At 44.5% G+C, this 27,798-nt stretch overlaps 1 protein-coding gene across 1 annotated transcript; it reads right to left on the bottom strand.

Moving 5' to 3' along the window:
- Window positions 1-136: 136 nt before the first annotated feature.
- Uba2 (ubiquitin like modifier activating enzyme 2) lies at window positions 137-27,348 on the bottom strand. The gene is made up of 17 exons (XM_087906397.1): window positions 27,165-27,348; window positions 24,373-24,456; window positions 23,211-23,281; window positions 22,255-22,319; window positions 21,009-21,109; window positions 18,203-18,324; window positions 14,865-14,932; window positions 13,678-13,799; window positions 12,394-12,493; window positions 11,251-11,414; window positions 7,864-7,957; window positions 7,654-7,766; window positions 6,076-6,231; window positions 5,032-5,128; window positions 3,244-3,349; window positions 2,151-2,287; window positions 137-921 (listed from the first exon to the last, which is right to left on the bottom strand). Exons 1-17 carry the CDS (start codon window positions 27,300-27,302, stop codon window positions 740-742), a joined length of 1,920 nt encoding a protein of 639 aa, XP_087762523.1. The 5' UTR covers window positions 27,303-27,348; the 3' UTR covers window positions 137-739.
- Window positions 27,349-27,798: the final 450 nt, after the last annotated feature.

Genomic DNA, 27,798 nt, shown 5'->3' with positions numbered 1-27,798 from the left:
CCATGCCCGGCTCACGCCCAGCTTTTTTACCTAGGTGCTGCAAGGCAAGCAGTGTCCCAGTGTGGAGGCAGCCCTTAGGAGTGTAGAGTTCATCATGCCTGTGACAGATACAAACCCACTAAGGCAGCCAAAGAGATAACAAGTACGCAGACACCATTTATTTGGTCCATAAGTACAGTATATTTGTTGTTTGAGTTTACAAAACATCAAATATAAATAACCTGAAACTGTAACAAATACACAAAAATTGGCTTCTTACACAGACATACCAGGCAGTACAAACTGAAAATTTGAGTAAATTAACATTGTTTTACATTAATATACACAGTGCCAGGTAACATTTAAAAAACAAGGTTCAATGCATAGCACTTGACACTTCTGTGAATCTTTCAGGTAAGAGTATGAAAATGGTTAGATCTAGGCTAAAAATAACTCTTCTCTAGCCAAAAATAAAGGCATAGTATTTATAACCAGGTCTCAGCGTTCCTACCCCACAGTATTTTCCACTAGGAAATGATAGCTAAGGCTATTTACAGGGAAGGCAACATGCACGCGTTCTCGCAGCTCATCGCTGGTCCACCCAGCTTTGCGCAAAGGGTCTCGAACACTACTCCTACTTCAATACAGCAATACAGTCTCTAACAGTCTCAGCAAATGGGGTGGAACCAAAGCCACTGCGGCCCTCTGTAACAAAGGACAAAACCTTTGGTTCCAACCAGATCAAGGGCCAGGAGTCTGCTCAGTCTAATGCTATGACGTCATCAAGATCTTCTGTCTGCTCCAAGCGGGACCTCTTGGCACCAGCACCCTCAGTTTCTTCCAGTTTCCGCTTGCGTGCCCTCTCGTCCTTGCTGCCATCAGCGCTATCTGAAGGGCCTTCTTCGTCTGAGTCAACTATGAGCACGTCATCTTGCTCTTGGGCTTATTTCGGAAAACAATGTGAAGAGTGTTGAAGTGTGGGAGATGTCAGCAGCTCACCAAGGTCTCACACAGACAGTTCACTGAATCCAGGCCACCCTCACCGGCCACCCCCAGGGAATGTGTTTGGTATAACAAGCACATCTACTTTTAGGAAAAGGGCGTTACTGGGAGTGGAACCAACCCTGGGCAAAGTCCTATTTTTTTCCAAGCAAAACAAAAAATTGTGACTAGCACGTTTCAAATGCATCATCATGCCTGCTGAGTCTCCACTGAGAAGGGGTGGGGGCACCCTAATAGAAGAAGGAGCAGCAACAGCAACAAGCCACTTACACCTGCCAGCGACTGCTCTGAGCTGTGCACAAACTCATCTAATCAGCCCTATAAAGAAGACAGCATTATTATCCCACTTCCAGAAAGGAAACCAAGGGACAGAGAGGGACTCCCTGTGGTCACAAAATGTGGCCAGGCTTCAAACTCCGTGACCCCCATACTCATATTTAGCTCTATCCCCAAAGACAGGGTGTCTCCCATGTGCCAAAGCTAACAACAGAACCACATCTTCCCTACATTTCATTCAAAACCCGGCACAGCAGAGGGTCAGGGTTACAACGCTTTGGTTGGGTGGGGGTGGGGAGTGGGTCAGCCAAGGTGGCCATGTTCTACAGCCTCCAAGTTCACCCCTTAATCCTCAGAGGACACTATAGCCCAGAGCAAACATTCTAAGGAATATCAAAAGATGAGGGGTCAAATAAATGGAAACAGAGATTAAAAACTGCTAACCTTCAGTTTCCTGCACAAAAAGAAAGGAGGGGAGGTTAACGGTCCAATCAGAGAGCAGCACAGGGTTGGGTATCTGAAAAGGTACCAGGTGTTTGCAGCAGGACCCCTGGGATGTTCTGAGGTGGCCTGGGCTTAGGAACTCTGCCTCCTGGAAGCCACACCCAACCAGATAAATGATTGGAGACTTCCATATCAGATAGACAGTTGGCAGCTTAGACAGAACAGACCTTGAGCAGGAAGTGAACCCATAGCTTGCTGGGAGTCCAACAGGGGAGTCAGAAAACCACCTCTGCTCCTCTAAGACTATCCCCAGCCTTAAAGGGTTTCATGGTCCATAAAACTCAAAGTTCCATTATACAGTCAATTCCAGACCAATTCAGCGTTAGTATTTTACAAAGTCCACCAAAGTCCCAGCTTGTTTTAAGTTCTCAGGCTTGGAGGTGACTCACCTGTGGAGGTGGACGGCTGGGCACCATCGTCACTGCCATTGGTGATGCTTTTGGCAGCATCTTCAGCTTGCTTGGGCCCCACTTTTTCTGGGGCATCACCAACAAGTTCAAATTCAACATCCTTTCCTAGATCCTCACTGTAAGAGAACACAGGCTGTAAACCAGGGACCAGGCCATGCGCACTCACATGGTAAAGGAGCAGACTCCCCCACCCTCAGAGTGCACTGCAGCCCAGAAGGCTCTAACTTTCACAATGCTCTCGGAAGAAAGATCACAGAGCAAAGCTTTTCTGGTTCAAACGGTAAAGGCTGTTGTGTCACGAACACAGAAAACTGAACAAGAGATCCTGCAGTCCTGCAACTGAGACATCCCTTTCCCCAGATGCTACACCCGAAGAGCCCTCACTCCATTCGTGAGCTGATCTTGGTGTTCTGGGGGCAGGAACGAGTGGTTTCTGGGTCTCCCCTACCTTTATAGGCAACTCCCCACTTTCATACATGAGTTCCAAACTGTGCATGAGAATTTGTGTGTCAAGGTGAGCAGAGGATGCACATTTTCACAGGCGGTTCTGTTCTGAGACTTGAACACAAGTAAGGCAGGCACACGCCTTCACCCTGACTATGCTACTCCTTCAGACACTTCAGCTGCCCCGTCCTTTCCTGCTGTTTTCTTTCAGCCCCTTAACCTGAGCCACCTTGCAGGTACCATATCTGCCTTTAAGTAAAGTTGTCAAAAGTCTGAGGATCAGTCATCCTATAAGACCTCCAGTTTTTCTTTTCCTTCCTTTCTTTTTTTAGTTTTTTGAGACATGGTTTCTCTGTAGCTTTGAAGTCTGTCCTGGAACTAGCTCTTGTAGACCAGGATGGCCTCGAACTCAGAGCTCCGCCTGCCTCTGCCTCCTGAGTGCTGGGATTAAAGGCATGTTGTCACCACTGCCTGGCCCCTCTCATTTTTCATCCCAAAATGGTTTTGTTGTTTATCTCTATTTCTGAGTCCTAGCGTTTTCCTGTAGGTACAGCCCTGTGCGGCTCTACTGAGCTCCTCCTTCCTCTTGAGCGCTCCTGTGCTTCATATACAGCGTAACAGTTCCTACCTATGAAGAATGTTGATCAGTAAAGTGTAGTCCTGAAGGAAGTCATCTGCTTGAAGCCGGCTGCCATTTCTAATTCCAAAATCAGACAACTTCTTGGGGTTATTAGCTGGATGTAAACAGAACGGAGATGGCTTAGTTATGACTTCACAGTGCAGGCAGGTAAGTTCTTAAAAAGCAAAATCCATTATGGTGGGACTGTGTCCCTGCAAAACTGGCATTCTCAAATCCTGATTCACAGTACCCAAGAAAGTAATCGCATTTGAAGAGACAGATTTGTACAAGTGGCAACAGATTAAAAACAGTTTTCACATGCATGTAACCCTAGCACTTGGAAGGTGGAGACAAGGGATCAAAATGCCAAGGTTATTTGCGGGGCTAGCCTAGGCTACACAATAGTCTTACTCTAAATTAAATAGTAAGTAAGTAGGTGTCTATAGAAGCCTGGCCACCCATAGATCTGGGACGCACAACCCTGCAAGACAGACCACGTGAAGACACGACAAGGAGGAGAGGAGAGGACTGAGGGCAAAGTGTCTGACGGTTAAGTGTTCCAGGCTGTGGTTCTTAGTCACAGCAAACTAACTGTGCTATTAGGCACTTAGGAATTCAGCCCCAAACATTCAACACCAAAAGCACTTCAAGAGGAGCAAACGAAGGACCCATAGAAACGTCCCATTCAAAGCAAACCAATTTCCAACCTGGTCTACAACAGCTGGTTCCAAGGCAGGCTCCAAAGCTACATAGAAACCCGGTCTCGAAAAACCAAAACCAACCAACCAACCAAACAAAGGTGGGGGGGAACCACCAAAACCAAAGCAAATCTATTTTTAAACTAGACTCCCCAAACGGCCAGCCAACATACAACCTCTGACTATACATGACCCAATACCTCAAATAATCTCTCAACAAGCAAAGCTACTACCAACAGGAATTCTGATACTTCTTTTAATAATAATTTATTTACTTTTATTTTATGTGTATTGGTATTTTGTCTGCGTGAGGGTGTCAGATCTTGGAGTTACAGACAGTTGTGAGCTGCTGGGAATTGAAACAGGGCCCTCTGAGCTATCTCTCCAACGTCCTCCTGCCAACCCCTCCTTTATATATATATATGGTATCATTCTATAGACCAGGCTGGCCCCAAACTCAGAGAGATCCTACTGCCTCTACCTGAGTGCCATGATTAAAGTGTGCGCACCCACGCCTGGTTTGCCTTAGACTTACCAAATAGCTAAGACTGGCTTTGAACTTCTGATTCTCCTGCTTCCTCCCCAACTTTGAGGGCTGAGACAGGTGTGTGCCACCACACCCAGTTCATGTATGCTAAGATATTCCTGCTCTTGACAGGAAATCTCAACAAAGTTTGTAGCTAGAGAATAGTGCAGTGGAGGGGCTGATGCAGGTGTGGCGCTTTGAGTCTGATTCTGAAAGCTGGGGGTGGGGGTGGGAAAGATCTTGCCACTCTCCAGTGTGACCAACAGCCTGAAGCTCACGCTCACCACCAACCTAGCCCTAGGGCCCACAATATAAATGAGTGTCCTTGGAAACTCATTTATTTCCAGTGGTGTCACAACGGGTAATTAGCCATTATCTGTGCACTGGAAGACCAGTAAATCCCTGAGGCACATCAACACCAGAAACCCTCCAAATCTGGAGCTGTGGAAAACAAAGAGCACCCTGAGAAACCCAAACAAGTCCCACAGCTGTGAGTGCAATAGCAAACAGCACACAAGCCAGCTTGTCCCTCCTTCAGACAGATGCCCAGGTGAGGAAGAGCAAGATTGGTACCTTCTGTCTCTCCCTCTTCCGAGGATATCAGGATTGTTCCTTTCCCATCTTCAATTTGGACATCCGGTGCCACCATAGCAAACTTCTCTTTCACTATCTGAAGGGGGGAAATTAAATATGAACTAATGCAACTCATTAAAGACCTAATGAAACCCTATATTGCTTTTCTATACAGGCTTACATCTTCACGGAAGAGGGTTCAAGTTATCCTTCAAAGCTTATTACGTGTGTGATATATATATATATATACACAAGTAAGAGTGTACACATGAGTGCCACAGCACCCAGATCATACAAAAGCTTTGAGATTGGGTCTCTCCTTCTACCAGGGGACTTGGGGATGACACTAGGATCATCAGGTTTGTCTGATTCACTGAGTCTCTTGGGCCACAGTTATCCTTTAATATTCTCTCTGCTCCTGACAACAGGAAACCAAGGAGTTGCCCACGTGATGCTCTCCAGAGAAGACCAGGACATGCGCTGTCTCTCCCTGCATACTGGGCTCGGACAGAGCTTCTGACACATTTCCCCTCATTCTCCAAGTCAACCCTGTCATGGAGGTGTTAGACAGAAAAATGTCTAATTGGATCCTCAGATAACCTTTCCTGTTCCAAACAGCGTCTCCCCTTAAGTTCCAAGATGCAACCTAAGTGACAACACTGTTAGATCCTACCTACTCTCCACACCCAGGAGTCCCTTCAGCGGCACAGCACACAACACTCTGACATAGGAAAGAGCACCTTACACACATCCTTCAAGACCAAGTGAGAAAGAGCGCACAGCAGCCCCAGGCAGGCATTGGGATGCAATTTGTTCACCAATAAAACCAGGCATCATCCTCTAGTCAAGCACACCCACACCTTTCTAAGATGAGACACATATCCTGGAACCACTGGCGGAAGAGGCCAGAGGGAATCTGGATGGCAAAGCCATCAGGAACGGTGCTACTCGCTCTGCAGCCAGGGCTTCCAGGGAGGAACCTGGTGTTAAAGGGTGAATTCCATCTCGACTCAAAAAGAAGACACAACTAGTCCTTGCACTTGCCTTATCCTGTAAGGTGAGGACAGTCACTGTGTGGACATTCAGCCGCACAGTCACCTCTGGCTTGCTGGCACAAACGTAACAGTTGCTGTTGGGAGGATCCAGGGCGCAGGGCACCAAGAGCTTCTTCCTTGGGTTTGGCTGTTTATTCAAAAAAATCTTCAGAGAAAAAACACAAGAATCAGAAACGCTGAGTTACCATTTTACATATGAATCTGGAATTGCCCCCATCCCCTGTTGTGTAGTCCTGGCTGGCCTCGAATTAAAGAGATCCACCTGCCTCTGTCTCAGGTGCTGCAACTAAAGGCATTTTTAAATTTCTTATTATTTTATGTATATGGGCGTTCTGTCTACATACGCCTGTGCCCAACGTACATTGAGTACCCACTGAAGCCAGGAGGATGTCAGATCCTCTGGCAATGAAGTTACAGTTTTAAGAAGTGATGTGGGTTCTGGGAATGGAACCTGGGTCCTCTGAAAGATCAGCCAGTGCTCTTAATTGATGGGCCACACCTCTCCCCTCTGCAGTCCATCTTCACTTTATGACTATAGCTAGCAGTGTCTAGGATCAATTAATTCTCAAGAATCACAATGGTTTCCCTAGCCCAGAGAAAAGTATGGTCATTATGCAGTTCAGCCTCTGTCTGCAGCTTTTCCTCACAGTGAACACTAGGCACAGAGCAAGGCCTCTGTGGGAAGAGAGGGAGAAGAGAATTACAGGCCCTGGGGCTACACCAGGGGAGAAACTGGTGCAAGGCAATCAGGAGCAAACAACCGAAGTTAGGGCTGTAGCGCACCGCAGAGCACATGCTGACTGTGCACAAAACGCAGCTTGAAGGCCAGCATCCAGCAAAAGAAAGCCAGACAACCTTTAACACCCAGGATAAACATTATGGATCCACTTCGATATTTAAAAACTAAGCACAAACAATTGAAACACAGTCGTATTAAGTATGAATAAGTTTAATAACGTTCATAACTCAAGCTAAAAACCACATGAAACATTCAGCTTTCTGTGAAAATTTTCTCAAAAAAAAAAAAAAATTAGAAGTTAAAAACATAAAGGTTAAAACAAAACAACAAAAAACTGACCGGGTATGGTGGTGCACACCTTTAATTCCAGTACTCGGGAGGTGGAGGCAGGTGGATCTCTGCAAGTTTGAGATCAGCCTGGTCTACAGAGTGAGTTCCAAAACAGCCATAGCTACACACAGACACCCTGTCTTGAAAAACAAAAACAAAACAAAACAAAAACCACCACCACCAACAAAAAAATTGAATAAAGCTGGGAGTGGGTGGGGGTGCACTTGCTCTCAGGGGTCGTTCAAGCCATCCTCAGCTACATATGAACTCAAGGTCAGCCTGGTCTACACGGGACAATCCCCAGCACATTTAATGTGTTTCTTATAAAACTACTCTTAAAAGGAAATTAAACAGCTCCTTAAATCTACAACTCAGGAGGCAGCAAGTGGATACCAGTGAGTTCAAGGCCAGCCTGGCTCATATAGCAAGTTCCTGATCAGTTAGGGCAACATAATGAGGTGATATCTCCAAAAAACAAAACTAAACAAAATTACTTACAGTTCTACACTGATCTATTTTTCCAGATAAAATCTTCAATCCTTCTAACACTATCAAGCCGGCAATCACTGCATTAGTAGTAGCGATCGCAGGAATGATGTTCCCCGCCATTGCTAGAGGACAGAAAGAGACGACAAACACATTTAGCTGTCAAAACAGAAAACTCTGCATGGGTTTGTTGAGGATACAACTGAAGCACAAACAACTTACATTTTATATCAAATCTGCTCTTCATATTCATGCTGAAAATGTGCATTCTGAGGTTTGCAGCGGAAGTGACAAAATCCATTGCTGAAGGATCATCCTGCCAGCAACACAAATGACAAGGCCCGGTTCAATTAAAGTCATCTCACTATCACTCATTACCTTCAAAACAGTCGCATTCGGCCACACAGCAGGAACAAAGGGTGACTGAACCAGAGGCTGGACAGGGGAGGCCGCCCAGTAAGTAGTATGGAGGCTGACAGGGTAGGCGAAAGAGGCTCATCTGGCTGGTCCAGGAAGACAGTCTGCCAAGAACATTAAGAACCACCATGCTTGCTAGAAAAGCGCTCCTGCTTAAACAAATGCACCAAACTGGAAGGATGGTCCAGTGGTTGGTTAAGAAAACCTGCAGCCCTTACAGAGGAGCAGAGTTCAGTTCCCAGCATCCATGTGGTGGTCACAACATCTGTAACTAGTTCCAGGAGATTCACTAACTGTCTTCTGACCACGGCAGGCATCACACACACACACAGTACAGACTCATGTGCAAGCAAACACAATTATAAGCATGAAATAAAAAACAAAACCAGGCTAAAGAGATGGCTCAGCAATTAAAAGCACTGGTTGCTCTTCCAGAAGACCTGGGATTTCTCACCACCCATATGGTAGCTCATAACTGTAACTTCAGTTCCCTCACAGAGTATATAGAGGCAGAACACCAGGACACATCAAATAAGCAAACAAACAAAACCAAATGAGACTATGTGTACAGCTAAAGACCAATTCCCTTTTTCACCGAAGGAAGCCCTTTCTGGACCCATTAGTAGCGAGGCTGCTAGACATGTAGAGAATCTACACAAGGACGACCTGTTCGGCCTTGCTGAGTCTCCGTCACATCCCACCAGCAAGGTCTTTCTCAGATGGAGCTGTTGAACTCTTTAACGTGTAAAGCTAGAACTGAACAGATACCGTGTGCAGTTTTTGAGGACAGGGTTTCTCTGTGTAGCCCTGTCCTGTATTTTCCTGTATTCCCTGTCCCAGAACTCACTTAGTAGACCTGGAGAACTTGGATTTGCCTGACTATACCTCATGAGTGCTGGGATTAAAGGCATGCACCAACATGCCCACCTGAGAGCCTTAGGGCCATTTTCCCTCCAGTAAAGATGAAAAGCCCAGGGGTGACGGCTGTCGTGTACAACACATGCTCTCAAGTGAAGCAAAGGCTGAAATGCTTGAGCTAAGCTCATCCACGTACCCAGTTCAACCCCAAATGCAAAATGCTACTCCTGGACCTGGGGGTCTCTACCTTATTTTTACTTTTATTTTGAGACAGGGTCTCACTACATATCCCAATATCCCTGTTTGTTATGGAATTTACTATGTAGATCAGCCTGGTCTCAAACTCAGAGATTCACCTACCTCTGCCTCCCAAGCACTGGGACTAAAGGAATGAGCCATCATGTCTAGCTACCTAGCCCTGTAAAATGCCTGGATTCTTTCTTTTCTGTTATTTTCAAAAAGGGTTTGTTAGCCCTGGCTGCCCTGAATGTGCTGCTTCACCCCACCTATACTGGAATTAAAGGCATGCACCACCATGCCCAGTTAGATGCCTTTATAACAAATGGTTTGTGGGGCTAGAGAGATGCTCAGTGGTTTGGAGCACTGGCTGGTTTCTGGAGAACCTGAGTTCAGTTCCAAGCCAGCATCTACACAATGGCCAACAACTACTGTAATTACATTTTTAAGGGGTTCACTCAACTCTTCAGGCCTATGTGGGCACCAGGCACACATGTCTTGCACATGGACACATGCAGGCAAAACAATCTCTCAGGCTGGAGAGACAGCTCAGTAGTTTAGAACATTGACTGCTCTTTCAGGGGTCCTGAGTTCAATTCCCAGCACCCGCACGGTGGCTCACAAGCATCTGAAATGTGATCTGATGCCCTCTTCTGGTGTGCATGAAGACAGAGCACTCATATACATAAAATACATCAATTAAAAACCCCAAACCACCCAGTCTCTCAGGGACTGGCTGACACCACGAGGGCAGCAATGCTTACGCTCAGGGCCATGAGCTCCTTATTTGGCCCCAACGAAAAAACAGAAACTTTCCAAATCACTAGAATAACAGCAAAGAAAATATTTCAAAACCTGCCATTTCTATCACACAAACCAAGAGACTAATGTTTATAAGAATTTCAAAAACTTAAACCCACCAGCTTTGGTTTAGATATCTGATTCAACCAAACTTTCAAAGTTTATGCACACAAAGTTATCTGAGGATTCTAAAACTGGCCAATCATTTCTCCTTACTTTGAGACCCACAGCAAATCTTTCTTTTCCTTCCCACGATAGGGATGAAACCCAGGGCCCCATGCATGCCAGGCAAGTGAGCACCCCAGTAAAGAGCCAGAGACACACCTCAGATCTCCCATTAAAACTGTCAGTACTGAAATAAACTTTGTCACGTAATCAATTTTACCTGCAATCGAATGCCAATTAAACACAGTGAACTTATTTCAACTTTAAGAACAACTGCATCTTCCTGGGACTACACCTTGGTCTGTTGAGCAGCCTCCTCTAGCATCACATAACTAGGTAAAGTGGTCTACATCCGTGAGGGGAGGCAGCAAGGTCAGGAGGTCTAGGTTACCCCTGGCAACAGAGGGAGTTTGAGGCTAGCTTGCATTACAGACCCTGTCTCAGATACAACAGAACCAGGCTCACTCTACAGCCTAGGATGGCCTCAAACATGGTGATCTAGCTCAGCCTCCCAAGTGCTGGGACTTGTAGGTGTGGGCCTCGCCTGGCTTTTCTCTCCCCAACTTCTGAAGCTCTGCGCACTTCAACAGAAAGGAGACCTCAGAGCTGAGAGAGGTAGCACATGTTTTCAACTGTTAAGGCCTGAGCCACACAGTACACTTACCTAGCATGGACAAGGGCCTAGGCTTAGTTCCTGGGGAAAAGTGTATAGGCAACTTTTACTATTTTTAAGCTCAAATCAAGCAGATGAGCTGTTGCCTCCAAAAGCAGAGGCCTTCAGCCCTGCTTTCTAACTCTAACACCCTACCGAGACAAATCACTTTCTACTCAATATAATACAGCCACGAGTGTGTTACTAAAAGTGTTACCAAAACAAATTTTGTGATACTTGAGCTTATCCATATGCATAGAAAATTCATATTCTAACATAACAACTGGAGATGAAAACATTCAAACAAAGTAAGCAATACCTCTAAGTTGCCAGCCTTTCTTAAAGCACAGGAACAACGCAAGTGAAGTACATAAGTGAGGGACACATTTCCAAATAAACCTGATCCCACATGAGCTCAGCCCCGTCCCCCTTTTTTGCTAAGTGGACTCTCAGGGTCTCAATGCCCTTTGAAAACAGACCTTATCCCACATGAGCTCAGCTCCGTCCCCCTTCTCTGCCAAGTGCATTCTCAGGGTCTCAACGCTCTTTGAAAACAGGCTTGCATAGCTCTTTACATCCAGAACCTGCTGGTCTTTCAAACCCAACTGGGGTTCATTTTGTTGATCGGATGCATTGGCTTCTCCTAAAATGAGTAAGAATATTTATTAAACACCTACCACTACCTTGGTCTATTCAACAGACTCATTAAGGCCATTGAGATGTCACAAATAAATAAAAATTCCCTTTGATAGCTATCACTACAAGTATGTGTGTAAGAAAACTGCTGAAGCTGTGGGCTGTTTGAGATCATGACAAGCTATCACGGAATTTTTGGAACATTCAAGAATATAATGGCAGGGCTGGGGAAAATTGGCTGCTCTTCCAGAGGACCCAACACTCTCTCTGGCCTTGGTGGGAACCTACACTCATATGCACATACCCACACAGTTGAAAAGTAATATAAAAGAAAAAGGCGAGTATCATATTGTGCCCAACACAGTTCACACTGTCAGTCAAATTGGCAGTCCTGCTTCCGCTTGCCCAACGTTACACAATGCCACTGCCACTATGTGTCACTCTAGAGACTTTTAAGTGCGATCATGTTGTACGCTGCAGCACAGTTCAGAGAAGGAAACACAGTATTCCACTGAGAAGGAAGAAGTTAGTAAACTGTTTCATTTCCTTGAATATAAATTTTAATAATGTATTTCTATATTAAATCTTAAGGAAATAACTCAGGAGTACAAAGACAATTTTTACATACATTCACCACACTTTCGGGAATAATGAACCCACGACTTCCTAATCATTGACAATTTAAAAAAAGAGAGAGAAAAATAACTAGCTCCTGCTCTTGGGGGTGGTGTGTCCAATGATCTCTCTTTATAATCAGTCCAATCACTCAAATGCACAAATACACATTCCCACAGTATATAAAGGACTAGCTGGACTCTTCGCCCCCTACCCCCACCCCAGACAGGATCTCTCTATATAACAGCCCTGGCTGTCCTGGAACTCACTCTGTATGCCAGGTTGGCCTCGAACTCAGAGATCTGCCTGCCTCTGCCTCCCAAGTGCTGGGATTAAAGGCTGCACCACCAGTGACTGGCTGCATTGTTTACCTTGGCTCTGCACTTCAGCCCAGTCCAGGGGAACTGGAGGTTTCCTCTTGCGCCAGAGTTTGTCCATTGTCAGCAGGTATCTAATATCATCTTTAAAAAGCTGAAACAAACAAATCCCATGAATCATACAGAGCCCAAGTTCATTAAACACAGATCAAATTTTGCTGATTTGCTTACTATAATAAATATACCATAAAAGCAAGTTTAAAGGCATGGCACATGTAGGCAGAGGAACAATTTTCAATACCACAGTTTAAATATTTGGAGAACTCAGGGCAATGGTGCCGTCAGCTCTACCGATCACCCAAATCATCCTACCTACCTCCCCAGCAGTCCCACAAAATTAGTCTGAAACACAATGACACAAACTGAAGGGTTCAACAAAACACACCAGCACCCTATCTGGAAACACAAACAACAAAAACAAAACACACCAGCTCTGCTTCAATGCAATCCAGCTAAATACCGTTCTAAAAATAATACACTTAGAGGTTTTTGTGCTCCATTTCTGTCCCTTTCATTTTGGGCATTGGGGTTAGTAAACATCTTAAAGTTATAGAGTTAAGAAATTCTGGGGTGATTAAGAGCTGCCACACCTTTAATTCCAGCACTCTGGAGGCAGAGGCAGTTTGAGGTCCGCCTTGTCTACAGAGTGAGCTCCAGGACAGTCAGAGCCATACAGATAAACCTGGTCTAGAACTTTCATCTTCTACGCCCCACTAAAAAACCAAAACCAAATCAAAAACTCTGTTTCACAAAGTTGAGCTTTGGTGTTATCAATACTCTAGTTTGGTCGGTTCCTCTCTGTGGCAAACTGATGTTTGTGTCTCTCCCAGAAAGTATCACACAACCCCACAAGGTAGAAGGACAAAACTCCATAAGGTTGTCCTCTGACCTTCACATGAGCACCATGGCATATGTGTGCCCTTCTAAATAAAAATGAAAATAAAAAAAAAAGAGTAAACCTAGCTGAAATATTGTTCAGTGACAGAATCTTGCTGATCAAGCGCAGAAGCCCAGGGGGCTGCAGAAATTGTTCAGAGAAAGAGTGCTCGCTGGATTTTCAGAGGATGGGGCTCAGTTCTCAGGACCCACGTGGTGGTTCACTAACATCCTGAGTCTAGTTCTCTTGGCTCAGACCCCCTATTTGAGGCAGCACCAGCATACACATGGGACACATACATACATGCAGGCAAACCATTCATACACATAAAATAAGTTTTAAAAGAGAGGAAGCAGGAAGCCCAATCAGACCAGAAGAATGAGGAAGAAGGTGAGACTGACCTTGGTAAAAAGTTTAACTGGATCATACCCAGTTGACTTAGCCCATTCCTTAGTGGAAACACGCTTAATGTCTCCATCTTCATTGGAAGCTCTGGCTCTGGCTTCAGCCTCTGTTGGCTCCCCTACAAACAAACATCGTATCTCAATGTACAATTTTCTCACCTGAGAACACATTCAGAGTTCCAGGACAGTAGTGTGAGTACTAGTGTATTTTTGTGCCTTGGTGGGATTTATTGTTGTTTTCTTTAAAGGCATTCACCACCACTGGCCTGCTTTCTGAGTTTTTTTTTAAATTGTATTTTATAAGCACAGGTAGTTTGACCTATATGCATGTAAACCAAGTGGCTGACTTGTGCCCTTGGAACAGAAGTTTCAGAGAATGTAAACCAACACAGGAGTGCCCGGTCCTCTGGAAGGGCCGTCAGTACTCTGATTCTGAGCGACCGCTCCAGCCCTATACCTGTTTCTAATGGGCACAGGTGTAACAGTTAAAACACAATCCTGTAAATAGAATGAGCACTGCTCCTAGTCCTAATGATTAGATCTGTGAAATGTCTCATCTCAATTTCTTTCTTTCTTTCTTTCTTTCTTTCTTTCTTTCTTTCTTTCTTTCTTTCTTTCTTTCTTTCTTTCTTTCTTTTTTCTGGATTCTTTGAGACAGGGTTTCTCTGTGTAGCCCTGACTGTCCTGGAATTTGCTTTGTAGACCAGGTTATCCTCAAACTCACAGAGATCGACTTGCCTCTGCCTCCAGAGTGCTGGGATTAAAGGTGAAAGCCATCTAGATCACTTTTCTTACCAGTGAAATGGAACTACTCCTTTGTTCTTAAACCTTTCAATCTTTGTTCTGAAAGCTTTAAAACATCATACACCTTAATTCCAGCACTCTGGGAAAGTGAAGCAGGTGGATCTCTGTGCTTTGCATATAACTAGGGGCACACAGAAAGACCCAGTCTCAAAAACAACAACAACAACAACAAAAAAACCCTACCACCAAAGAACAAACCAATAACCTCCCTAAAATTGGATGATGGGACTGGACATACACGCAGGCAAAACATCCATACACATAAAATAATAATTTTCTTTCCAAAATGCAATGACACACCAAGCATGTGATCTCTGACACATAAACAGCAACCTCAAGACACCACCACTAAATCAACAGCAAAGGCAACAGGCACTCACAAGCAGCTTCAGGGTCAGCTCTGTCAGGAGACACTTCTTGGTCTGCATCCTCCTCTCCAAACAGCTGGCTGAAATTCCAGAAGAGTGAACAATCAGGGAAAGGCATTTGAAACAAATGTGACTATTTCCCCAGAAATACCTATTTACAATAGTCCAAATGCTTAGCAGATATAGAAAACAAATGAAGATTCACAGCGCATATATAATCCTAAGAGTATCCTGTTTGCTCGTGGCACCAAGCCTAGATGTGTGACAGTATCAGCTAGGTTTCAAACATGCCAGCAAAAACAGGCAAGCTTCGCTCTTGAAGAACATTTTCATAGTAGAAGATGCTCACCAGACACCTGCAGCAGGCTATTCCATAACTACCCATCTGCTACACATTCCCAAAGTCTTACTCTAGGTGGTGAAATTTAGCAGAGAATAAGGTACTTGGTATTCTTACAGAAAAGAAAATACTAAACTGTTAAGCTAAGATTCTTCATCAGCCAAGTCACCCTAAACCTGGTTTGATTGTTCACAGACACAGAAGCACCCAACCTTTCCTCAGGAAAATGACTCAGTGAGATCTCAGTGAAATCCTTTCATATGCTTCCCCTACAAAGAAGCAAACCCCTAAAACTGGAAAGCTCTTCGAAACACTCCCCAAGAAACGCCCTTCTGGTCATACTATTTAACTCCCAACAAGGCTGTCAACGTTTCACATCCCTCTAGACTGCCTGATTGGGTCTTCCATTGAGTGTGACATATCCATTCTAGGTAGTCAAGTTAGTGTGTTCTGTGGCTAAGGATTAAAACTGGGGTATCTACTATTTGGGCAAATACTCCCGTCAGCTGAGCTGCATGATCCACACACCATACCACACTCTGTGGAGGTTTTGCTGTCAGCCACAACAGGGTCTTACTGTATAGTGAACTCATTAGGTAGATGGCTGTGCTGCTACAGTCGTGTCCCATCTTGGCTGACTTTATCAACCATACTTCTATTGATTTTAGAAACACACTTCACTGCAGTCGTGACCCAGCCACAGAAAAAGCAAGATGTGACTGCCTCGCTGAAAAAGGTACAAGCCACGTGGCTAACATAGACAAGAAATATGGGCTAATATAAGCTATAAGAATTAGTTAATAAGAAGAGCCTGAGACACTGGGCCAGTTTATGATTAATGAAAAAAAAAAAGAAACACATTTTAGAAAACAAATTTCAGCCAGCTGCAAATCCTACACGTCTCTCCACATGACAGCCTGTCTCTTGATGACAGCCGCCCAACACTTTCTCTGGGTCCTCTGGAAGAGCTCACACTTGTCCCTCAGCCCCCACATGGGGGAATCAGGCCCTTGGTAAATGGAGGGTGTCAGGTGTGTACATGGTGCACATACATAAAGGGAAACATTTTTTATGTACATATAATAAATCTCAAAATAAGAAAATTGTTCCCTAATTCCAATAAAAATTTTCTCTACAATAAAAAAATTGTTTTGTTTTGTTTTTCAAGACAAGGTTCCTCTGAGCACTGTCCTGGCTGTTCTGAAATTCACTTTGCAGATCAGGCTGGCCTCAAATGCACAGATCTGCTGTAAATAAAATAATCTAAATGAACGAATAAATAAATGTATTTTTTGTTTGACAAATAAGTAAGTAAGTAAATGGATCTTTGGCCTAAATGTGTGCTCAGTGCACTGCACGTATGCCTGTGGAGGCTAGAAGGACCCTGGATCCCTGGTAATAGTTACCGACAGTTGCAACCCCAGCATTTGGGAAGTGGAACATCATCTCCAACTATGTGGCATGTGTATGTCCAGGTCAGTCTGGGCTACAAGAGACCCTGTCTCAAGGGAGAACAAAACAGGAAGCAGGAAGCAAGGAGAACAAACACTCTCAGGGAGAAGTGAAAAGAGTGAGTTACTTAGCGAGAAATGCAAGCACAATGACTTATTGGGATGCACTGGCCTCAAAGAACACACCTGCACTGCTTGGAATGGGCGGCCTGGGACTCCCTGCTCCACTGCTCAGTGAGTGCACAGTGGGAAGGGGGGAAAGCAAGGTTACCGAGGCCAGCGCAGCAGTTACAGATGATTCTGACAGTGGGACAAACAGCATCCTCCCCTGCTGTCTTCCTCTCAATACCCAGTCTCACGAGGAAATCCCAATGGCGGTCACTGTGCTGACCTGCTACTTAGAACCACAAAGGTTGTCCAACACAAAGAATATCTAAGAAAAGAACGGCCAAGAACTAGAGACGTGAAAACTCATGTGGCATCAGAGACACAAAACAACAAGAAACTTTTTTTTTATTAGTTTTTTGAGACAAGGTTTCTCTGTGTAGATAGTCCTAGCTGTCCTCGAACTCACAGAGATTCATCTGCCTCTGCTTCCTGAGTGTTGGGAGTAAAGATGTACACCATCACTGCCTAGCAAGAAACGTTCTAATTACTAATGCTATCAGAATTGATTTCTCTGTCTTCAGGCATATATCAAATTAATGTAAAACATTAAAGGGGGAAACTGGATGGTGCGCACCTTTAATCCCGGCCTTTAGGAGGCAGAGGCAGGTAGATCTGTGAATTTGAGGCCAGCCTGGTCTAGAGAGTGAGTTCCAGGATAGCCAGGGCTTCACAGAGAAACAGTGTCTCTGGGGGGTGGGGGGAGATGTGTTCCCAGGAACCCCACTACTGTCTGGCAATTGTGTGCTAACACTGTGTTCTCAGTTATTTACTCAGGCTCTCCCAGCTGGGAATCAAATTTGCCAATTATTGGGGGGGGGGTGACCAACTATATTCCTCTTTTTAGTTTTGTTTTTTTCATATATTCTGGAGTCCACCTCCTCATTTAGGCCATCAACACTCAGCATTTCTTCATGTGTGTGACCAGTAGCCTTCCTTCTCACTACCATAGTCAGGCATTCAACAAGTGGTATTTTTCACCATTGTTAGAGTTGGTTGTGGATGGTTACTAAACAAGGCTGGGATCCTAACCATGGCCTCAGGCGTATCAGGCAAGTACCACACAAATGAGTCCTACCCCAGCCCCACTAAGGATTTTAACTCCACTGTGAATTCTTCTTTAGCAGGTTATTTATAAGTATGTTTTCATAATTCCAAATATATACATTCGTACAAACTTAGTTGCATGCCTGTGTCCAATACCAGACTAAACATCCAAAATTTCATCCACAGCATGCAAAGAATGCTGTCTGAGCTAAACCCAAGAAAATCACTAGTGTCTCTTCACCATATTTAACCACTATAAATATAACTGTTTTAAGACTATTTAAGTAAAAATGACCTAGTGTTCCATAATCTGCTCTGAAAACATGTCAGGGACACATAACTCTTACTTGAACAAATACTTTGCCCAAACGATGCAGTGAATAGGTTCAGAAGGTGTGTTCCGAATCGTACAGCCGGGGAATGTTCTCTGTGTTGGCTTAGGATGACACTCGTAGCACTCAGTCACACCCTATAAAGTCAGGGCATAGGAGAGCAGTTACTCCACAACAGTTAGAAGGTAGTACAGCTGCAGACACTTCATCCCCTCACTTACATTCCAGCCCACTTCTATACCGTCAAGAAAAATTTAAACTATAAGTGACTGCAAAAACCCTTACTGTATATATAAAGGATCCAGAGTCAAAATGCAGAGGCTAAATGACATGACCACAGTCATGTCATTCCGCTGAGGCGGAATCCCTCCTCCCAACTCCCAAGCAAGTGGAAGGCAAATTCAGAAAGAAGAAAACATTGCAGAATAACATCAAGTCAGAGAATTACATTTTTTATTTCACCAAATAACAGAAAACTACAGGGAGCCGGGGGTGGTAATGCACACCTTTAAAATCCCAGCACTCCTGCTGAGGCAGGATAATCTCTGAACTCAAGGCCAGCGAGGTCTACAGAGAGAGTTCCAGGACAGCCAAGGTTATGTAGAGAAACCTTGTTTCCAAACAGAAAAAAAAAAAGAGTAGGGGCAAGGTATCCCTAATGTAGGACCATCAGACGAATCCCTCTATCTCAGCATGTCTCAAACGAAGCCTTCACACAGGAGAATAAAAAACAGCATAACAGCTAACACCAGCCTTGTCTACAGAGTAAGTTCCAGGGCTGTTTACACAGAGAAACCCCATCTTGAAAAGCAAACAAAAATGGCAAATCCAGGATCTCCTGCTAACGCTACTGTGCCCTCCAACTTCCAATACCTCAGATGAAGCCACCGACAAGCACCACATTGTGTATGAGAACTACTGCCTTGATGCAGGAGACACCAGACACCTCCAACTCATTCTATACTGACACATTATATTCGATAAAGCACTGACACACACATACAACCTCTGGAGAATGGCACAGAATAAGCTTCCAAGACTAACAGTTAAAACAAAAGAAAGCCATGCTTTATAACATTGGTACCCAGTCAAAAAAATACCAATGGGCTGGAGAGATGGCTCAGTGGTTAAGAGCACTGACTGTTCTTTCAGAGGACCTGGGTTCAATTCCCAGCACCCACATGGTAGCTCACAACTGAAAATCCAGTTCCAGGGGATCTGACACCTTCACATCAATGCACATAAAGTTAAGTAAATCACAAATACTATTTTTTTAATATTTATTTATTTATTATGTATACAATATTCTGTCTGCGTGTATGCCTACAGGCCAGAAGAGGGCACCAGACCTCATTACAGATAGTTGTGAGCCACCATGTGGTTGCTGGGAATTGAACTCAGGACCTTTGGAAGACAAGGCAATGCTCTTAACCGCTGAGCCATCTCTCCAGCCCCCACAAATACTATTTAAAAAAAAAAAAAAAGAGATGAGCCATGCCATTTTAAGTATTTTCAAAAAGTACTTTCTAACCTTTGAAGGAATTCTTCAAATGTGGCTTTTAATGTTTACTTCCCGAAGGAGCTAAGAACAGATCTGAAGAACAAACTCATCAGTCCCAGGCTTTTATAAACCTAGGCTAAAGATGCACACCACCCACTCCTGTTGGTTAGCTTCACTAACATGCTTCAGATAGTTCATCAACACAACAGGGTGGCCGTCCTCTTTACATCTATCTGCACACCAGACTCCTTTAGGGTAAAAATGAACATTAGAGATCTGGAGTTAGGATTAGTTATTACCTCATTTCTACACCTGAACTAGACTCCAAACCCAAACGTCAACTGTTGATTTCTACACTTAGTGTGTGTGCACACGCACAGGAGCCCCAAAGCACATGTGTGGCAATCAGAGGACAAGTTGTGCGAGTTGTTTTCTCCTTCCAACACGTGGGTCCCAGGGCTGAAATTAAGTTGTCAAGCTTAGCAGCAAGCGCCCACTGAACCATCTCACTGACCCCAAAATCATTTCTGACTTGTTTTGAGACAAAATCTCACTATGCAGCCCTGGGTGGCTGGAATTCACTATGTAGACCAAGCTGGCCTTGAAGCCAAACAGATCCTGCTGTGGGATTAAAGAGGGCATGCGCACATTGCAACTTTTGGAAGTCTGACCTACTGCTTAGCATCTACAACATTACACAAAGCCCTATGACTACTAAGCATTTCTTTAGCTTGTTCTGTCAGTCAGTCTAAGGATTTCTGTTTGTTGGTTTTTCAAGACAGTTTATCTCTGTGTAGCCCTGGATGTCCTGGAACTTGCTCTGTAGACCAAAGATTCACTTGCCTCTGCCTCCTGAATGTTGGGACTAAAAGAAGGCACTACCATGCCCCGCTCAGGCTGAGAATTTTAATAGATACCTTAAAGGAAACAAAGTGGCAGAGTAAAAGCTCTCTTGCTCTTGCCTCTAAAGCACTCAGACTTTATTTGAAGGTGGGAGGTCTTCTGGGAACTTAATGAACCTAGGGACCCAAGCATTATCCCATTTTTGTTTGTTTTGGTTTTTCAAGACAGGGCTTCTCTGCAGCTTTGGAGCCTGTCCTGGAACTTGGTCTGTAGACCAGGCTGGCCTCGAACTCAGATACTAGCCTGCCTCCTGAAAGCTGGATTAAAGGCATGTGTCACCACTGCCTGGCACCACCCTGTCTTATACAGCACGAAATCTCTATACCTTGGATGCTGGCCTGCTTATACTGTATATACTCAAAGGTTTTTTCCTTAAGTCTCAAGTAAATAGGTGAAAAATAAGAACAAAGTGTTTACCTTCTTGATAGTGGTCACTTGTCCAAGATAACCAGCAGTCCCACTTTCAATGAGAGGCACATCAGCTGCCAGGCACATTCTATTTACATGGTTTCGGGCAGCTGAAAGAAAAACACGAGTTACCAAGAGTTTCTGATGACAGAAACAATTTCAGGATGACAATTATGAAAACATTTTCTTGCTTTCAATAAAGCACATGTTCACTGTGACTAAGGCGAAGATAACTCAATTACTTTTTTCTGCAACACTTTGGCTACATCCTTAGCCAATGACATGTCATTACAGGACACTCAGCAAAACCAAACACTAAGAAATTTGCTTTGCAAATTTACTCTAGACAAAGATTCTTTTTTCTTTATTTTATTTTTAGGTTTTCAAGATAGGGTTTCTCTGTGTAGCTTTGGAGCCTTTCCTGGGACTCGCTCTGTAGACCAGGCTGCCCTCGAACTCACAGAGATTCACCTGCCTCTGCCTCCTAAGTGCTGGGATTAAAGACGTGCCCACCATGCTTGGCTTTCCAGAAAGAAATTTGTTACACCTATGAGGACTTGGTCTAGGATCCTGTGTTACAGGTACAGCTGGAAGAATTCTAGAGCCATAGCCTTTAAATGGAGCATCCTAAACTAGGCCTGGTGTACCAACCCTTGGGAGGCAAAAGCACAGTGGGTCAGAAGAGTTCAAGATCATCCCCAGCTACTTAGTCAATGTCTCAAGAATAGAGCAGAACTAGCACCTTACTGAGGCCTCACCCTAAGGCACTTTTCAATCTCCTGAAGCTCTGGCCCATTTGTATTCTAATAGTCCTGGTGGACACCCCTCAGACGCACTTGGCCTAGGTCTATGCACAATCAAGACATACTGCATCCACACATACAGCAGGCAGTCATGCTCTGCAGTCTTCCAATGCCATTCTATCTATACCTTCTGGGAGAATAGCAAAGTGTATGAAGGCCAACTGTGTATCCTAGAGAAACAGCCATCAACTGGCCCTGCTTATACCTAAAATCCTAGCACACCAGAGACTGAAGCAGGAGGATTGTCACCAGTTTAAGGTCAGCCTGGGGGAACATGGTGAGTTCCAGACTGGCTTGGGCTGAGCAGAGACTGCCACACACCCCAAAAGCCCCACTTATTCTTATTTCCTTTTGTGTTTAAGTTCTAATTCAGAGTTAGACACTAAATCTCTAACCAACTTTGACATGGGGAAGAGGAAATAGCGAGATGTGAAACATTAAAAACACCTTACCTCTGTTATCTAACGCGTTCATAACCAATATAAACTTTCGAAAAAATTCCACATTATACTCTGGGCTGAAAAATAAAACAAAAAGGTCACCAAAACTGGTCTTTTGTATGATTTTTCTCAGCATAATAAATAGTCCTGAGATGGACAAATAACTGTAAAAATAACCATTGGTGGGAAGTATATGCCATAGACACAGGAAGGCTGGAATTTTCCTAACACAAGCATATTTTAAAGTAACTATTCTCAAGTTTCTCTCCTTCCCGACCAGCAATCTAAGACACCAAGACAAATTCTTAAACTGGCAGAAAGCTGGCATAACCTCACTAGTAACCCCCTCAGGGTAGCAAGTGCCTGGGAACATACAAGGGACAAATTCCCAGGATCTGCATGGCCAGCGGTTTCACCTCACATGGTCACAATCAGGCAGGGTTCAGGTCCCTCGGGGCTCCACTTTTAGCAGCACTGGGAAAGCACAAGGGGTAAGAGGCAATAGGCAGATCTACAGAGCATTAGAAATAGCCCGAGAGACAAGTGCCTTGAGAAAGCTGAAGGCTCCCGCTAATTCCCAGTCACACACGTGTGTGTGGCGGGGGACTTATACTCATGGATCTTTGCTCTCCACCTCCGTAAGAACAGACTCACCCATCATTACTGAGGTACCTACAGTCAGACCCTACCACTATACATAGCATCAGCGGAGCCTCAGTCATGAAAGCAGTTCTTTCTAAGTCTCTGAGTAATTTCCTTACTGACATTAAAATATCTCTCATCTACAGGAACTGGCAGAAGCGATGCCACTGATGGCACAGACTTAACACGCATAAGTATTCTAGAAATTACCCGAAAACTGCAGAATGATTCGGGCTCACATAGATGCCTGATAAAAATACCTTATACTTTAAAGGCTTAACTAAAAATTCATAGCAAATAGCTTTGTAACAGAATGGCGTGCATACTTCATGATGCTGTCATGGTGAGCCTCGATGTTAGCTTGGGGGTGGAACTGCAGCACACTTTCTTTGGCAACCTGGAAAACAAAAAGTAAATTACTCATTTTTGTTGACAGTTGAAGTCTGACATATACATGGTTACTTCACTTACTTAGGTAATCAGATGTATATATTTACACACACACGAAAATGTGGTAAGAGTTCATTAAGTGTATACATATTCATAAAATTAGTTTTCCCCTACATGTGACCACTTTTATGTGAATGGGGCTCTAACTTAGAGGTAGAGCACTTGTCTACCTCCAGTAGCACAAAACTTAACTGAACTAAAATGCAATAATGTCAGTTATTCACTTAAGAGCCTAAGGAAAGAAGCTGTAAATAACCACCCAGGTTAGCTTGATTACAAAATGTAATGCAAGTCTAGAAAGACTCCTATCAGAGGATGAAGGAACTGAGTCTAAAAATTGACACAGCAAACACCTGTGGGGAAGGGAGCTGCAATACAAGAAAATAAAAAACAAGCCCAATGGGATGGGAGGGAAGGGGCTGGCAGAAAACAGAAGAACAAGACCTTTGGCCTCACCAACCCAGGAAGAATATTCAAAGCAGCAGTATCTTCCCTGGGGACGCAGAAGAAACTGGCCTCTGGGATGCAAAGGAGCAAACTTAAATATGAAGAGGATACAAAAGACCTCAAATATAGCATTCAGGATTTTAATTCCTTCCAGACAAAAAAGGGGAGGATGTGGGTTACTCCCCAGTCCTTCCCCTGAGCTCAACCCCCAGGACCCAATTGTCCCCTGACTTCTATTCTCATGCATTAGCATACAAACTAAAATAAGCAAGTGAATACTGTTAATCATAGACAAAAGAAGAGAGAAGCAGAACTGTGGTGGCACAGGCCTTTAATCCCAGCACTTGGGAGGTAGAAACAGGCAGGCAAACAGGCGTGATTCCAGGTCAGCCTGGTCTACAGAGTGAGTTCAGGACAGCCATGGCTACACAGGGAAACCCTTTCTTGAAAAACCAGGAAGAAAGAGAGAGAAAGATAGGGGAGGGAGGATGCTAGCTTCACCCACTTTCCCTCTCTCTAGGAAGTCATAATCTGGCCTTTTGAGTGAGAACTTCATTGTTAGAGTTCTAAAACAAGATGGGAAACAGTTACCTGAGCCTTTGACCTTCCAACATGTTTCTTTTGAAACAAGAACTGCCTGTTGAGGTTGCTGACATCGATAGTATCCAGATCAATCTACAAAGGCAGAAACCCAGATGAATCACACTGTTCAAGCAACATCACTACCTTCGGCACTCATAGCTCAGAACTTACCAGCAGAGAAAGTGCTTCTCTGGACAACTCATACCCAAATTGTTAAAGCTACATTTAAAGAACACGGGAAGGGCAGTGTCAATGTCAAAGGTAACCATCAAGGCCTGGTGGTGGCGTGCAAGCCTTTAATCCCAGCCCTAGGGAGGCAGAGACAGGCGGATCTCTGATCTCTGTGAGTTCGAGGCCAGCCTGGTCTACAAAGTGAGTTCTAGGACAGCCAGGACTACTATACAAAGATACCCTGTCTTGAAAAAACAGAAAAACAAAAACAGAATAGACTGAGGATGGCTAATTTTTTTTATTTAATTCTATTTTGGGAAATTCTTTAAAAAGCATAAAAGCTCTGGTTTATAAAAATATAAAAATTTAAAAAACAAACAAATAAATAAAAATATAAAAGTTTCCAGTGGGCAAGGTGGTGTACTCAGATATCTGTGAGTTGGAGGTCAGTCTGGTCTCCATAATGAGGCCCAGACAAGTCAGGGTTACATATTGAGACCCTGTCTCAAAATATAGATAAATAAATAAAATAAAGACAAAAGAGATAAAAGGCATTAAAGTGGTTGTCCTGCCAGCTACAAAGACTTGGGTTCGATCCCCCAGCACCCACCTTAAAACAAGCAGAGATCCTGGGACTCACTAGCTAGTCAGTCCAGTAAATTTGGAGAGTTTCAGAATAAGATAACCTCGGTCTCAAAAAAAGGTAGACAGTGGCCCCAGAAGACATCCTCAGTTGTCATATAGGCTCCACCTCCCAAATAAATCAACACCCATCTGTCTGATTATTTCAAATGTGGTATAATTTATTGTGCCTGTTGTTTTCCATTAAGTGATGTGGCAATCAGAGTTGAAAGTTTGTTGCTTTACTCTGTATACATAGTCACTCAGGACTGCTTGAGGAGTATTCAAGTAAAAAAAAAAAGAACTCATGTTTAAAATCTAACCCAGGAGCTGGAGAGAAGGCTCAACAGTTAAAGAGTGCTGGCTTCTCTTGCATTGGGGCCCAATTCTCAGCACCTACATTGATTGGTTAACACCAGTTCCAGGGGATTCAATGCCCCTTCTGGCCTCCGAGGGCACCAGGCACAGACACATAAACTAAAGGAAAATTTTTAAAATAAAAATAAAATTTAGGGGCTGGAGAGATGGCTCAGAGGTTAAGAGCACTGACTACTCTTCCAGAGGACCTGAGTTCAATTTCCACCAACCACACGATGGCTCACACCCACCTGTAATGAGATCTGGTACCCACAACACTATATACATAATAAATATTTTTTTAAAAAGTAAAATAAAGTTTAATCGCTACTTGAAAGAAAGTAAGTCCCGGTTAACATCGTTCACCTTCTATTTCAATAAGCTTATATAAACAACAAACAAAATGTTCTCATCAGGAAACAGCCTAACAGTTTGAGGTTGTTCATAAACAATTAAAAACATTTAAGTACTGAATATCCAATTGTACTTCAAAGCTTCCAGCTTCCACAGAGTAGAGGAACGCAGCAGCTTTCTTATTGTAAGTGTTCCCCAATAAACATCTGCCATCCTCCTTATTTACGTTACAGTTCACTACAAACATTAAACCAAAGAAAAACAATTAAAACAAAGATCATTTACTTTTCAATTCACTCTTGTCTACTGCAAAAACTATTCTTTTTTTTAACATAGCCTCCAGAGTTACCAGCAGACTGAATTCTCTGTGGCCTGGAACTGGGTGTGAAGTCTAATCAATTCATAGAAAAATAGACCCCAATTCTGCCTCGCCTTACACCCTAACACCTGTAAATTCATTCCATGTTTCTGCTAATCCTTAAGGCATTTTCTAAGAACTCACATCCCAGTTCTAGATAGTATCTCCAACACGTTAACAAACTACAGCGGCTTCGTGTCATTGAACACTAAAGCAAAACTTAGATTACGGGCAATCAAAAACTTTTTTAAATTTCTTTAGGAAAAGTCTTGCTACGTAGCCCAAGCGAATCTCAACTCCCGAACCTACTGTCTCCCGATTGTAGGCATTACACGTGGTCACCCAATCGCGTAAACCCGAGGGAACATCTTTAATGACATAAACGGCAGTGTCCCATCTGCACTGTACCCAGCCCAGAGGCGCGCGAGCCCCAAAGGAGTTCATCCAGCCACTAGCGGCGTCTCCCCAGGGTAAGTTACTCAACCTCATAGCGCCTTACTTCCCTCATCTGTTAAAAATAAAACGGGATGCGGACAACACTTGCAACCTAGAGGCCGGTGGCATACTCGAGTGAATGCATGTGAGCACGCCCGGGGTGCTGCTGCTGATGGCTGCAGCCGCTCTGCCGTGGCTCGTTACTTTCAAGTAAGGAGCACGTTCGAATTAAAGTCATAGCATCCACAGGGGTCTCGATCACTTCCTGCATCCCAGAGTAACTGGGGAAACTGTTTGGCTCGGGAGGCGGCGCGCGCAGGCCCGGGGAGCGGAGGCCTACAGACAGGAGGCCGGGGAGCCGGGGGCCCAGCGTCCCCGCCAATCGCTCCCGGGGCGGCGATCCTGATCCCCGACCCTCTAGGGCCGCGCCGCCCTGACTCCCGCCCAGAATTCGGGCCCCGCGTCCCGCAGACAGCCCGCCATTCAGCCGGAGGCCAGGCCTCACCAGGTCGATGTGAGAGAAGCCGGTGAGCACCAGGTTCTTGAGCAGCTCACAGCCGATGCCACCCGCGCCCACCACCAGCACCCGGCCGCCGGACACCGCCTCGGCCAGCTCCCGGGGAAGCCCCCGCGACAGTGCCATGGCGGGACGTCCACGAGCCGCGGCGCAGTCGGAGGCGGGAGAACCCGAGCGGCAGCCGGAAGCCAGTGGGGGAAGGGCGGCGCAGCTTCCGCTCCTGCGCACTACGGAACGCTAGCCCGCGCCAGGAAGGGTCCAGGAGACACCCTGAGAGCAGGGATGTCTTCCTGCACCGTTCTAGGCTCCCACAGACCCGCATTCTGCCTGAGAAGCCTAGGGTCACCTTTTAACAACCTTGGTTTTACCTCCCAACGGAAACTCCTTATGTAGGAGTTAAAAAACAAACTTTTTTCTTTTTGGTTTTTCAAGACAGGGTTTCTCTGTAGCTTTGGAGCCTGTCTTGGAACCAGCTCTTGTAGACCAGGCTTGCCTTGAACTCAGAGACCCACCTGCCTCTCTCTGCCTCCAAAGTGCTGGGATTAAAGACGTGGCCATTGCCCTTGATGAGACTGGAATCTAAGAGTTTGAGCATGGTAAACACATCCAACATCCTCAGCCC

This window comes from Myodes glareolus, chromosome 1 (genome assembly GCF_982192425.1).
Source record: "Myodes glareolus chromosome 1, mMyoGla1.1, whole genome shotgun sequence".
Lineage (NCBI taxonomy): Eukaryota > Metazoa > Chordata > Mammalia > Rodentia > Cricetidae > Myodes > Myodes glareolus.
The sequence above is the reverse complement of the archived record's forward strand: the minus strand, read 5'-3'. Positions and strand labels throughout refer to the sequence as shown.

Bases quoted from the DNA above. Each gene is read 5' to 3' on its own strand.
- Uba2 (XM_087906397.1), bottom strand. From the start codon at position 27,302: ATGGCACTGTCGCGGGGGCTTCCCCGGGAGCTGGCCGAGGCGGTGTCC. The intron at 18,325-21,008 runs GTAAACACTTTG...CTGACTTTATAG, and splicing joins AAGTGACCACTATCAAGAAG to GGTGTGACTGAGTGCTACGA. The intron at 3,350-5,031 runs GTACCAATCTTG...GTTTACATCCAG, and splicing joins GGAAGAGGGAGAGACAGAAG to CTAATAACCCCAAGAAGTTG.